The 14,843-nt window shown below is 41.3% G+C and overlaps 2 protein-coding genes across 3 annotated transcripts in view; both read right to left on the minus strand.

Moving 5' to 3' along the window:
* Positions 1 to 85: 85 nt before the first annotated feature.
* On the minus strand, positions 86 to 2,972 carry gnat1 (guanine nucleotide binding protein (G protein), alpha transducing activity polypeptide 1; the record flags this gene model as incomplete). The annotated part of the gene is made up of 9 exons (XM_083938443.1): positions 86 to 191; positions 285 to 501; positions 596 to 749; positions 847 to 976; positions 1,092 to 1,220; positions 1,297 to 1,454; positions 1,567 to 1,708; positions 1,799 to 1,841; positions 2,867 to 2,972. The coding sequence occupies 8 exons, from the start codon at positions 2,970 to 2,972 to the stop codon at positions 311 to 313; spliced, it is 1,053 nt and encodes a 350-aa protein (XP_083794569.1). The 3' UTR covers positions 86 to 191; positions 285 to 310.
* A 1,366-nt stretch (positions 2,973 to 4,338) lies between these two features.
* LOC310965681 (semaphorin-3F-like) overlaps positions 4,339 to 14,843 on the minus strand; it is a 54,914-nt gene continuing 44,409 nt past the window's right edge. For both annotated transcript variants that reach the window (XM_083939409.1, XM_083939408.1), the window contains 10 exons: positions 14,131 to 14,245; positions 9,636 to 9,705; positions 8,691 to 8,835; positions 8,317 to 8,539; positions 7,989 to 8,077; positions 7,817 to 7,858; positions 7,559 to 7,716; positions 7,363 to 7,430; positions 7,070 to 7,203; positions 4,339 to 6,859 (listed from right to left, as the gene is read on the minus strand). In XM_083939409.1, coding sequence (XP_083795535.1) covers positions 6,428 to 6,859; positions 7,070 to 7,203; positions 7,363 to 7,430; positions 7,559 to 7,716; positions 7,817 to 7,858; positions 7,989 to 8,077; positions 8,317 to 8,539; positions 8,691 to 8,835; positions 9,636 to 9,705; positions 14,131 to 14,245 — 1,476 coding nt within the window. In that variant the 3' untranslated portion in view covers positions 4,339 to 6,427. The remainder of the gene's footprint in view (positions 6,860 to 7,069; positions 7,204 to 7,362; positions 7,431 to 7,558; positions 7,717 to 7,816; positions 7,859 to 7,988; positions 8,078 to 8,316; positions 8,540 to 8,690; positions 8,836 to 9,635; positions 9,706 to 14,130; positions 14,246 to 14,843) is intronic.

Genomic DNA, 14,843 nt, shown 5'->3' on the forward strand with positions numbered 1-14,843 from the left:
TCAGTTGACCGGAGTCTTTGGTCAAAGCTACAACTTAGTTTTGAACACAACACATTTATTTTTGTTTATTTTTTTGTTTGTTTGCGTTCGCCAGTTTGAGGATGGCTGTATGAGGGGATCGATTTCATCTTCAGTCCTCAGTTGGGATTGAGAAGGGATTTGTGGAATGTATCAGGGCTAAAAACATCACCCTGTGAAACAAAAGAAAGAAAATGAGGCAACTTTTATTAGCTGGTCCAAAAATTAGTCTGAATCCCCATTACGAAACTGCAAACTTTACTCACCGTCATCAGGTTTCGCTGCTTGGCTCTTAGAAGAGACCACAATCTTTCAGGTTTTCTTTGATGATGATGTCGGTTACGGCGTCAAACACAAACTTGACGTTCTCTGTGTCTGTGGCACAGGTCATGTGAGAGTAGATTTCTTTGATGTCTCGACGCATGTTCAGGTCCAAGAACTGCAATTTGATGTAGTTACCAGCATCCTCATAGGTATTGGGGCCTTAATGAAAAAAAAAAAAAGACATAATTTAATCAGTTTGTCCCTTTTTAAAGGTCCTTAAATGTGCTTAAAATTGTGTTTGGATACACCTCACCATCGTATTCAGGGAAGCACATGCTAAGATGAGCTTTCTTGATCTTCTCGACAAACACATCTTTCTTGTTGAGGAAGAGTACAATGGAGGTGGCGGCGAAGTAACGGTGGTTGCAGATACTGTTGAACAAGTGCAGACTCTCGTGCATTCGATTCTGAAAGAAAGGATTTGTGCCTTTCAACGTAACCAGCTGTTGATTGTCAACAAGGGAAAAAGACACAAATACTATAGAATATCAAGTGTTATCATACCACTTCATCATCCTCCACCAGCACCATGTCGTAGGCGCTCAGAGCAGCAATGAAGATGATACAGGTCACGCCTTCAAAACAATGGATCCACTTCTTCCTCTCGGACCTCTGGCCGCCCACATCAAACATCCTGCGTGGAAACAGAATCATGTTATTTTTTGCAGCCACCATCCAGCGCAGTGGGAGCGCTGATGATGATAATGATTATTGTTGCCATCCTCCTGAGAAATACCGCACAGAATCACCTGAAATGGAGATCTTTGAACGAAAACTGGGTCTCGATGATACCAGTGGTCTTCACTCTTGATCGCAGCACATCCTGCTCAGTGGGCACGTAACCTGGTGTCACCAGTCGCTCCAAGTCATTCAGGTAGCTGAGGGAAAATAAAATACATTCAATAACAAGCACTAATGTGACAATTTCAATTCTCAGCTTGGGCAATTTCTTACTATCCAGCGGAGTCGTTGAGTTGGTACTCTGAGGCCCTGTCAAAGCACGCCTGTATGCCAGTGTCCTTCCAGAGACGCAAAATGATGTCTGACAACTCTTTAGGCATGGTGCCTTCCTCAATGGTGTCTGCAAGATGCATGAGTTTCCTGGCATCATCCTGCAAGGGCGGACGCAAGAGGACAGGCACACATGCAATTTATGTTGAGTTGTCTGCTAGAATGTTGAAATCAATTTACACGAAACACATAGAAGTCTATTTCAGCTGTTACCTGCTGATCAGCATGGCCAAAGTTAATATTGAGTGTGTTCATAGCCTTCACAATGGCCATGACGGACTGCAGGGTGTTGCTGTAGATGATAGTAATGAACTCCAAGCATTCTTCAAGCGAGTAACCATCTTTGTGGATAATTCTGATGACAAAATAGAGCATTAGAATGTGATTTACAGTCAGTCAGACGAGAAGTGAGACGTTGTTTTGGCGCAAAAGTCAAATATCTTACTTCATCTGTTTGACGATAGTGCTTTTCCCGGATTCTCCAGCACCTATGTGACAATAGAAAAACATGAAACGCAGTTATGTGCATTGCATAATAAAACTATGCTTTTATTCATAACTTTATTTTAACATTAATAGGGATTTTGGAGAAATTAGACTTCTTCTAAACCATAGTGTGTTTTTTGTGCTTTAAATTTATGTTGTGGGTTTCATTAATGTTGAGTGGAGAATGATATTAACTGCAGGCAATGGCATTCATCAGACAGAGGATCCCAACAATCCCAGGTCATAATACTTCTTACTAATCTTGTTCAAAGCTGATATCAGGTAGAGCTTTCCCTGCCCCTGACCTACATTGTCATGAGGAGATGATTATGCTGAGTGTGAAACAATATCTCTAACAACCTGACAGATATTCAGAACACAGCATGCCATACTCTACCAATCTTCTGAATGCTTTCGTTTTTAAATTCAACATCGTCATATCATCATTTGTTGGCCCTTAAATTTAAAACAACTATAACAATTTTAAAAGATTGTACTAAATCCCCCCCTTAATTGACTAATTACATAGTGCCTGTGATGAATTCAAGTTATTTGGATGCTGCAGTCACAGGTCCTGTTTGGGTTGGGCAGTGTAGTGTATCTGTGTCCTTCAGAGTTAAGCCCTTTGTGTCGGAGGTCCTGTTGTTTGCGGATAAACAAGGGATTGGATTGAGTGATCATTAAAGTGTCTAAGCAATTCAATGAGACAGATTATTCAACCTTCACACCTTGCTTTTTTTCATCACAGTTAATATAAACAAACTTTTTTATTTAAAACAATGCACAATGTAGTAACTATTCAGTTATTTGGAATAGTATGGTTTATCCATAATGAACTTTAGCCACAACATATGTTTGTGCTGACCTAAGCGTATCATGAAAGACTTAACCAAACTTTTAAAGAGAAAAAGCAATGCACCAGCTACAATTCTGTCCCATAGTCAGACAATTTCTGTTGTAGCCCTTAAATATGTGTAACCATGATGATGAAGTTTCCCGTCATTGCATCCAACTTGACTGTCTTTACCTAGCAGCAGCAGCTTGACAGTTCTTGCATCCATGTCTGCATCCTCCTTCAGCTTCTTCTCCAGCTCTCTGGAGTGCTTCTCCTCGGCGCTCGCTCCAGCCCCCATCCTACTTTTCCCGGCTTTGGGCCCCTCTGCTCAAAAGCCAAGTGGCAGGAAAAAATGCAAGTAGGTCCTAGCTGATTGCCTACTTTCTTTTAACTGTGCAGCTGATGCGTCAACTGCCTGCAGCAAACACTGGAGAAACGTTGTGAGTATTTTCCTGTCTTAGGAGAGGATTTTGGGCATCCTCTGCCCACCTGACCGAGGAGGACCAATGAAGCACAAGGACAGGAGTGTTTTAGGGCAGAGCCAAAGGTGTGAGGAGAAGCAGGCATACATCAGTGTAGGAGTGCTCTAACCTTTAGGGGGACTTTGCTGTGCTCAGCGGAAGATGAACATCGGCTCAAGTGCTTATCTTGCTATGCTTGCTAGGCTCTTAGGTGCCTTTAAAAGAGATGTGTATAAAGCTAAATAGATTGGTGCTGAATATCAACTGTGCCTTTAGCTGGGGAACTAGCTGGATCTCACATCAGGACCAAAATTAAACCAGATATGGGAGTAAGTTTGGTATTGAATATAAATGGTGTTTGCAAATAGGTCAAATAGAGGGATTAAAACAAACAACAAAAACAACAAACGGGGGTCACTGAAATAAATAACCAGACCCCTGCCCCCAGACCGATATTTCTTATAGGATACTGCAGACTGAAGAGTGAGCTCCGAAGTGCTTAAAGAGCTTTGCAGTTTCACCTGACAGATCTCATCGACCTCAATCTGAAGCTGGTTAATGATCCTAATCTCAATTATGTTTGCATGCATGAACATTAAGTGTGTGGTAGCATTGCACTGCATTTTCCTACACATACAGTAAGTAGTTGTCTCTTTTTCTATTTGTTTGTCTGTTGTAAAGTCATTTGTAACTAAACTATGCACTCACCAATGGCAAACAGAACAGGACCTCTGTTATTATAAATTATAGAGCTTTAATTTATTAGTCAGCAACATTGATGAGGAAGAAAAGATAGTAATTTTTTTACAGTCAATACAATAACATCAACTGTGCATTACATCATACACTACTTTACCTCAATGACCGGGAGCAAAGTCTGCCAAACAGAGAAAATAAAATAGATGCACATGTTTGAAATATATATATAGAGAGAGAGAGAGAGAGAGAGAGAGAGAGAGAGAGAGAGAGAGAGAGAGAGAGAGAGAGAGAGAGAGAGAGAGAGAGAGAGAGAGGAGAGAGAGAGAGAGAGAGAGAGAGAGAGAGAGAGAGAGAGAGAGAGAGAGAGAGAGAGAGGAGAGCAGAGAGAGAGAGAGAGAGAGAGAGAGAGAGAGAGAGAGAGAGAGAGAAGAGAGAGAGATGAGAGAGAGAGAGAAGAGAGAGAGAGAGAGAGAGGAGAGAGAGAGAGAGAGAGAGAGAGAGAGAGAGAGAGAGACAGAGAGACAGAGACAGAGAGAGAGAGATGAGAGAGAAGAGAGAGAGCTTTAAAATCACAATCAGGCCCTTCTGTATTTCCATATTCCCACAACGAGAAAGACATTCACTGACATCCACAGCAACGTAGCATTTTAGACAGATACCATATACATTACACTGTACATGCCATGCACAATGAAAAGCCACCTTCTGAAGATTTTTGGTATATGTTTCTCTTCAGCTTAGTGGTGATCCGCTTGTTAGTGGTTCTACTTGTGACATTTTTTGCTGAATGGATGTTTTAAATTGAGTCTGTGGCACATATGATAGCAGATGGCGCTGCATTGGACTGACAAAAAAAAGTCCTCCTCCAACCAATACGACAACATAGGTTATTTGTTCCTACCCTCTCATAAGACCCATAGGAGTGTTTCCTAAATTAGCGCCCCTAACCCTGTTAAACTTTAAACACTGACATTGACGTTGTTAAACTGTCACAGTAAGTACATGACGTAGACGTGACTTATTAGTTAACTTGAGTACGTATAAGTTAAAATAAGTCATGGGACATAAACAGCGGTCTCCTAGGTGAAAGTGTTTGTTTGACTCATTCATCCACCCTGATCTCCTCTCTACATGGACTTCGTCGCCCTATACTTCACCTGATTTCCTCCTTTGCTCCTGTCATAATTCTACGGCCACTAGGGGTCGCGACAATAATAACGTAAATATCAGTCGTAATAAGCTGCTTGTATAAATTACCTATGGGGTCGTTTTTGTGGGGAGGACAGCCTCAAAAAAAGTAACTGAAAAACTGTTAACCAACTGATACAGAAAATACAAAGTAGTCTATGATATTACAATGTCATGTGTCATTGTAATATCATAGAAGTGTAGACGATTACATGATGAATATTCACTTAGTGAAACCTATATTTAGCATGAAACTGTCAGGAATGCAAACTTTGGATTCATTGAGATAAAAAAAAAACAACTTTAAATGAATATACTACATATGCCACAGATACATGTGAAGAAGTTTATCAAGATTACCAATCTGGCAACAGAAGGTGCTTTGTCTGTAATATACGGTATATATTTTTATTTTATTATCACAAACTGTCACAAACTCACATATAGCTGCCTGTTGGAATTTCTTATCTCAAAAGAGAAAAGAGAAGGCAATGTTTTATTTTCAGCTTTTGCTTATCACAAAGATCACGATTGTTAAGGATACAACACTGAGATGTGATATTCACATATAAACAAAACAAACACTTGGCAGCAACTGATTTTGGAAGAATTTAGGTGGGTGACGTAACATCATTACTTGAGGCCAGGCTGGACCACAAACATGAAAGGATAGACGTCTTACCTGCCACAGAGGGCCTTTCATTAAAATGCGACTGTGTGACTGTGACGTGTTGTCGCAGCTGCAATCTATGGGCATTTCTTTCATCCTTACGTGTCCCAAGAAATGCAGTCATCATTCTGTCGACAGCTTGTATCTCGTAGTAAAAAAGGAGACTGTCTGATATACAGTAGAGTTCTGGTGAAGAAGTTTAGGGAAGTTCGAGAATGTCACTGAAGAAGCGACTTGACTTCCAGCTTAGACACTGAATACTGCCAGCAGTCAAGTGATCCAACATGGTCGCCTGTGATAGTTTCTGAATACATCGGTCCTCGTCCATGTGTGGATACTCCCAAAGTCCTGGGTTATTGTTGCTGTTTCTCAAAAACACCAGACATAAAGATATTCTCAACATAATAACACATTGTAATAAACAATAACACTAACAATAATATTATAATAACAACAACAATATTTGCACAAATTTACCTATTCACAAAAAAAACATGTTTTCTAGATAGGTACAAAGAATTACTTTTTACAACCTACAATAAATATTGTGTATTTTTTCCAACACTTACATAGAAACTGTTTGATGCTGTTGCTTTTGGTTGCAGTGTCTGTCTTGTCCTTTATGATAATTAGATTTTTCTAACTGGAGTCATCACCCTAAATGGAGGGCTGCAGTGTTTAGGAGGCGGTGCGAAAAGGTAGATGGGGCGTATGATGAGGTGTATATGCAGCTCCTCATGTCTCAGCTGGAGTTGTTTGCTCGTCATCATGATGCCGACGGTTGCGAGGCTTCTTCTGTTCTTTCAGCTCCTTCAGGCTTTTGGCTTTGTTGTCTCCGAGGTTGCCATCGCCGAGCTGCCAGTAATCCTGGCAGTACTGGTTGATCAGGCCCATCTCCGGTTGGCTCAGGATGGTCAGCAGGTCCTTGTACTGACCGGCGTTTGGAGTCCAGGCACTGGACTGCAGAGGAGGAAGGGCTGGGCTGCCTGTTTCCACCAACACATTGTTGACCGTGCGACTGGAAAGGACCACGAGCTGCAGTTTGACGAGTGTGTGTTTGAAGTTTTTCTCTGTGGACGTGCACTGGTAGATGCCGCTGTCAGAGGACTGCAGCGAGCGGATCAGAAGACCTTGTTCTGTTTTAAGGATGCGGCCCTCTGAGCGAATCTGGAAGGAAGGAGAGTTAAGAGGACAATTACAAAGCGTTATTTTTAATATGTTAATTGTGAATTCCAAACACTCTAAGGCTGTGGAAAGTATTGATACTTCAACACGTTTTCAATACCACGTTTAAAACAATATGATCCCTGTTAATCTTAAATTTTTATAGTATCAAAAGTATAACTAATTGCTTTACAGTGAAATCTTATGTCTCACCTCTTTTCTCCTGTCGCTGTTTTCCTTCTGCAGGTGCCACTTGAGAGACACATGAGGGGACCTGGCCTGGCACTCCAGGAACGTGGTGCTGCCCTCCACCCCATACTGAACCGTCTCCAAAGTATTCTTGTTGGCTGTAAAACAATATGTAGCATTTATTTGATGTATTGTTCATGAGAAAATATGTAATCTAGATAGTAAGAAATATATTAGAATAGCCAGCTGGAGGCACAATAAATAAAAAAAAACATTTTCAATAATATTCCTATACATTTTAGTGGCCTGAAACTCACTGTTAGAGTTATAACCTCTGCATTGGCGGATCGGGTTGCCGTACTTTACATCCTGCCGACGGCTCCGTCTAGAGGGGTCAGATCAACAATAGAAAATAAAAAGCTTAACTTCAACATATTTTAAAATCTTACGTGCTAAAATATGAAAGAAGATGTTCTGTACTGAACCCTTTGCATGCCACGTTTTAATTCTCACCTCTTCTGTGAGGATGAGTATCTGGAACAGGATTTGCCATCCCAGGCGCAGTACGGGTCTCTGGCCAGACAGCAGTCAGCGCAGACCTCCCCGTACACGTCACATCGATGGAGAGCCAGGTGGGTCACCCCCAAGACTGATCCTACATACAGTTGTTGCTATAAAAAATTAATTCATTAATTAATGACTAAACATCTCAGAAGACTGACTGCTGTGCTACAATTGACATATTTCTTAAGCCACTTCAAAGCAACATACCCGCTTTGATGAAATCTTCATGGTGGTAATTGCCGTGGGAACCTGCAGTTACACAATTAATAACAGCTTTAAATGAGCAGAAAAGGAATATACAGTGTGTTGAGTTTTTTTTGCCTTAGGTAAAAAATACAATGTACAGAAGGAGTAAATAGAATAAGTTCAGAAGACTGACCTTGAAGACCTCCACTTCCTCTAAGACCAGCTCCTCTGTCTGCAAGTCATCTCTGGGCAGGACAATAACTTTCTGGACTGTCCCCCGATCTGTAAAACGCAAGACAGAAGTTTAACTCCAGCCCCATTGACATTTTGAGCCATTTACCTTTAACCTTAGCAAAGGCTGCACTCATATTTTAAGAAAAAAAATGCTTTGAGCATTCTTAAAATGTGATTAAGAGGCAATGCAGATCCTCTAGAGTCAAGGCTAGAGAATTTATACTGGACAATGAATTTCAAATAGTTAGAACATCACATCAGATCAATGAAGCCCTTAGATCCCCGACCTGTGCCCAGGAAGAGCACTTCGTAGCTCCCGTCAGCAGCTGTCACTTGGTCCACTGCAATTGTAGTGAACTCATAGTCCACGTTGGTTCTGACCACTAGGGGGCGCTTGTGCACCGGGTATACAGCATTGTGCATGGTGGGGTGGTTTCTCATGAAGTTGATAACCTCATCAGGGTAATCCTTTGTGGATTTCATGTTGGGGGTGAAAGTGCCTCCAGGACACTGTTGACAAAAAAAATAGATGCAACTGTCAAACCTGCTATAAACCAAATTCCTTTTGCAGTAAGAACATGTTCTTACAAACAGGATGACAGATTGCTTTGTTTGTAATGGGAGGAGACGTGTTCCTGATTGTTCATTGTTTATAACTCACAGTGCCAGGTCGTGGGTAGGGGATCTTGCCGGTGTATGCCACCCACTGGTAGTTTGGCCCCTCCTTGTGGGCAAAAGGCCCGTTGAAGACCATACGGATATCAGCCATGGAGTAGACGCACACAGCCGAGCCTTTGAACACGGCTCTGGAGGAGAGCAGGAGAAAAAAAAAGAGTGAACACACAAAGACAGCAGCTAGAGGATTCAGATAAACTCCCTCCCTGAGATAATTACTACGGGTGCTCTCTGCCTGCGGCTGGTAGAATCTACTTCCTTCCCACGTACTCAGCCGGCCTCTTACAGGAACGCACTGAAACATTATGACGCACAAACACACTCTCAAACCGACTCAACTAGAGTCAAACTGTCTGACACACTGACATACAAACACCCACGTACTGCAGAGAATCGCCAGAGCCCAGGCTCTCGCTGGTGTGTGGTGGGTGTACTATGTTTGTAACTCCTGTCATGGGCCTCTATCATTAGCACTGCATTTGTTTTTATCAGCCGGGTTTAAACATGCCTGATGCCGAAGGAGAGGACGGAAACAATAACAGTGTTTGTTTCTCAAATACATTAATCAAGACGTGTTTATTATGACTCGTGCGTACCTCTCCCTGCTCGTGTGCAGTCAGAATCTTGACTTGAATTTTAATGCTGTGTGCTCAATGACAACTTGTTATAAAACCTGACCTATAAGGGAACTATAGGCTCAATCAGTCTCTCAGAGGAGCGCTGCACAACTTCAGATTCACAGCATGTTTTGTCTTTGTAGACTGAAACTGACAGACCATACGCAACACAGCATTTCAATATCAGAGAGAGAGAGACATGCGACTGCACGCTGACTGAGAATAAACAAAATCTGCAGGAGGAAACCATAAGATACCTTCCCTCCAAACGGCAAGAAGGTTTAGAGAGTTTGAGAGAGCCGTCAGTCACTCACCCTGAAACTGAGAAAACTCCGTAGATGACAGGGTTCTTGTTGTCTTGAGTCGGCTGGATATACACATCCCCTAAAAGGTAAACACATCAGTTATAGTAATTAGTCACAAGCATAAAATACGAAAAGCAGTGGTGGAAGAAGATGAGGAAACCAGAAAATGTTCACAATTAAGAATCTGAGATTTTTTACTTTTTTCCCTTTTTAAAAAACTCAAATTGATTAACTGGTTTAGAAGCAGAAAATTGAAATACAAGTAACTCAACACTAACTGTTTAATTGTATTTAAGTAACTGAGTGAATATTATTAGTTACATTCCACCACTGATGCCTTTCTACAGAAGCACAATAACTGTCATGATGAATTATCAGAAAAGGAAACAGGATGTATTAAGTAAATATTAGCATCTGTGTCTCGTATCAAATTATCCCAAGGCTTTATTAGTTCCCAGATTCCACCTGGTTCAAACTCAAAGTAATTTTAACTGTGACATATGGAGACTCTTTCGCCTCCCTGAAGGGGGAGTTAAGGGAGCCTTCCTCATGAATTGCGGTCACCAGAACCTCAATGAGATCCTGAATCCAAACTCTTCCAATGCTGAAACTACAGTTCCTGAGACTCAGCAGGGAATATATGTGAAATAGAGATCTCTGGTGAAACATGACTTTAATAGGAGCCATATGTATTCAATGAGTGTGGGGGTGAGGCAGTTGTGAACCCTACATATCCTTGTGATGGCTTAATGAGAGAAAAGTGCAAGGAAAAACAATATGGAAGAAAATTGGAATACATTTAAATAGTAGACAGGTTGAGTACAATAACACTTCACCTGCAGCTGAACACATAGTAGGTCCATTTAATGCTGTGCACCCATAGGAAACTAGTGAAAAGAGCTCAGATCGCTTTTTTTAAATGGCCATGAAAAGACAATAGCCTATAGTCAAATGTCTTTAAAAAACACCAATTACAATAAAGAGGCGTGAAATCCTATCCTATCTTTTACAACCTGACATCTCATTGTTATCCATGGAGCTAGAAGCAAGACATTAATCTGCCACACCACAGCAAGAATGTATATCACCTGAATGAACCTGAAGCAAACATTTCACAAAATGTTAAGCCACAATTATGCATGTGGAATTGAGGGTGAAATGTAACAACACATGATTTGATATTTGTGCCCCTGGGGTTCTAGATCTAGAGTGCACAAAATAAACATGAGGAAGTTTCAACTTACATCGTTGGTGTAAGAACATCATTTCTGACAGCAAAGTTACGAAATAAACTGTCCTTTGATCACAACTTTGACATCATTTCAGAAAGAGACCTCCTTACAAGCCAAGTTATGAAAATGGCAGCTTATGGCTACACACTATAGCAAAAATTAACTTTTGGCAGACAAACTAGAACTTCACAACCCTATCTGACGCCAGTTTGACAGACCTTCTGGCTGCAGAATGAGCGTATTGAAAGAGAAAATAAATAAATCAGCAGAGAACTAGAACAAGTTGCATCATTGCAACTTTTCTTTCTGATGTATCAGATCAGAAAGTCTTTGAAGGGCTCTCAGCGTCGCATTAGCAGCGAACATCTCTGGTTTCTGTAAGCATCGAAAGAACACAAACAGAGTGAATGAATATGTTTTTATCTTTAAACTAAAACCAAGAGAAAGTGTGTGATGCACTCTGAATAGTCACTGAATAGAAGACTACAAATAGCATATCATTAGCTCCTTGATACCCACTCTGAAGGATGTGAACCCAAAATATGTTGTTGAAATGGCCACTTAGAATAACTACAGAGAAATTTGAAAAACAACCAAAAAACAACAACATAAAAGACTTCTGTCTTCATATATAATAAAGAGGTTTGGAAATGTGTGGACTAAAGAAGAGTGGCATAAAAAAATAACTCAATACAAAACACAACGTTACCCTCCATGATTACATCCCAGAAAAGGCAATAAAACTTTATCGCCCACACATTCATTCTCAATTTTTGTCTGGCAGACATTTTCATGTCTCTTGCGTCTGTGTGTCTCTTTCCTTCTGTCTTCATGTTCCTCCTCTCCCTCAGTGCAACACTGAATGCTTTCTCTTCTGTGAGCCCCGACTGTGCCTCACCATCTGAATCTACTCCACTCTCTCCCCGGAGACCTCATACAACCACTCTGATGCCTCTGCTGGGGATCATCAGGACCAGCAGGACTGGAGACAGAATGCATTTCTACCAGACTGTCTGTGGTTGTGGGAAGACTGACCACATAGCTGTGGGACGTTACACTGCAACTCAGGACTCACAATGACCTCACCGCGAGTGCACTGAGACTACAACTGACCTGCTGTGCTGCGGATAGACGACTAAAAGTACAGCAACGCTGACAGAGGAGCACTTTTCTGTCACTGACACTGAGTGCTCTTAATGCATAACATACTGCACATTTGCAACTCACAAAGCCTCATCACAGCAGCGATAAGAGATGCTACTCTACATGCAGCTCATAGCTGTGCTTGATACACAGTTACTGGGTGAATTATTTAATGCTGAGACTGAATGATTTAGAGATAAATATATGTTGTACTACATCGAATGTTGTCTATAAGGTGTGTTCAAGTGCAACATATAAAACAGGTAGCTCAAACCCAGCAATCTGATTAGCCGTGGTATAATACAATGAGCGATGACCTCTAATTCCTCTGCACAAGTCAGTATCACTCCACATATAAAAAGTTGCCTTGCCATCAGACGGCCCTTTCTGATGGGGGACAGAAGCTGTAATCCATGCTCTCGTCAAAGCCACCAGACTCCTTTGACTAAATGAGCAATTTTTGACGTTGGTGAATGCTTGCCGCCAATATACTGTAGGCTACGTTCCATAGCAACCACCTCAGTACATGCAGGCAGGCAGCCCAAGAGGCCTGTTTTATTGTATCGTATTATTTATTAATACAGACCTATCTAAATTAAATTGGGTCTATAACTTTCATATTGCCAGACCGTTTTATTAAAGCTTTGGGTTGGGCTCTCGACTGTGACATGATCACAACACACCACAGCATGTATAATCTATATAATAAATAATTTCTAGCACTTTGATTCAGATGCATTTGGTTTGTCCACTTTTGTACAAAATTGTCTTTGGCTTCACAAATAAGACAAAAGTAAGAAACAGTAAAAACGTGCAATCAAATACAGTTCAATAGGCCTATTACAAAAAGTACAATGTGCAAATTCAGCAAGGGGTGGGAGTGTCCCTGCACGATTGACAGTGTATTTAATAATCTAACTGAACCTGGGACAGATTATTTCTTGTAGAAATTTTTGGTGGCAGTCTAAATCGCCTTGCAGCGTAGGACAGATCATTTGTTTGGTGTTCAGTAAACACCTGCGGCTAAGTTAGATCTGTGGTTTCACTATAATTTTTCTGGCCATGTTAACCACTGTTGACAGTTTCGCTTTACATTTTTCTACAAAAACTGCACAAAAAAACAGTGGAAAGTAGTGAAAGATTTGCTGCTCATACCACCAGTCACTATAATTTCAAGGATACTACAAATCCCTCGTAATCCTGTCAATCATGTAAAGGACGGACAGGCTGGGACGATCCACAGGGGGTCGGACTGATCCCAGCTGCTCATTACTTTGATTACTCTGTATGCGTGTGTATTTGCTTTTAAATCTCTTGCTTTTTACAGTACAAATTCTCTGCAAAACATGTTGAGGCTGCTCTGAAGCAGAGGGATCAAAGATTTACTGTATGGTGTTACCTTTCAGAATGTTACCTCAAGTACAGGAGCCATGTTGATGTTCAAAGGAATAGACATGTCGAGCTTAACATGCATGAGTCAGTGATAAGTTAAGCTAAAGCTGCAGCTTCTCCAGCATTTCTGTACATAAGCAGACACATGCTGCTGTAAAGGCTGGTTTGCTGGGTGTGTGAGTCCCCAGTACAGTGAGCTGTTGGCTCACACTCTGCAGCAAAATCTGAGTGGACGTTAATTCTGAAGGCCTTAAAGCTGTAACATCATGGTGAAAGTATGCAAAGCAAATGAAGAGCAAAATGTGAAAAGAACAAGAGAAGAAATTAGAAAGTTGCTGATACTGAATCTGTCAACGAGGGTCCATGGAGACTTCTGTTTTGAATTGGAGTTACACGGTCACGTAAGAATTCTCACTCTCCATCTGCCACATATTCATTACGTGCTTCACACCGACTTGAAGCAGATGCGTTAAATGTTGCCCGAGTTGAGGAATATGATCTGCAAAAAGTATTTTAGATATTTGGTTTTGAAGTTTTTAGTCAGATCACAAACACTGCCTAAATGATCAACAGGTGGCGGGAGCAGGACAAACCTGTTGAGGGGACGGGGTGAATAAATGTGATGAACGATGAAAGAAAGCCCCACAGATGCTCTGAAAGGGGCCAGTGATCAAGGGCAAATCTCGGGAGATCAAGGGGAAATCTCGGGAGACAGGGAAATAATAATTCAGACTCACTTAGTTCATCGAAGTGTGTCTCGATGCCGTCAGCTCCAGGCACTGAGCAGATGAGTCGAGCTTTCAGGAACGTGCTCCACTTGTTGACCAGACAGCAGTGTCCACCGTCATCATTCTGTAGGGAAAAGACAGTCGTCATCCAGCCACCTTTACGGAAAGTGTCTGACCAACATCTGACTAACAGCTGTTTGAAACAACTGTCCAAACTAACTGCACTGGCTCTGTTGTTATTCGGCCTGTATGAATAAAGATCAGCTCTGTGTTTTGGCTTGGCCCATCTGCACAGGAGGTCAGCCAACTTCTACTGCTAAAGGTACAGATTCAAAGCTTTCAGGAAATGAGTCATGGGCTGAAACTCAACACGTTTTATGGAGTCCAAATGATTTGCAGAGCTGGAAGACATACATTTGGTGTCTTTTTTTTATCTACTGTAGCATCACGCAGGGAAGAATTCTGAACTCTTGTGGTAAAAAGGGTAACATGTTTAAATATCTTACAGAAACAAATAGAAATGTTTTGCGTTGTTATTATTAGCCATGCTAATGGATAATGGCAAAGTTGGTCAGTCGGTGCGACACTTTGTTCAAGAGGGAAATATTGGATGGATGGATTGCTGTGGAATTTTGTACAAACATTCATAGTGGCCAGAGGATGAATGCTACTGACTTTAATGATCCCCTGACTTTTCTTTTATTACAGTATAGGAATATACT

Source organism: Echiichthys vipera (genome assembly GCF_963691815.1).
Source record: "Echiichthys vipera genome assembly, chromosome: X".
NCBI lineage: Eukaryota > Metazoa > Chordata > Actinopteri > Perciformes > Trachinidae > Echiichthys > Echiichthys vipera.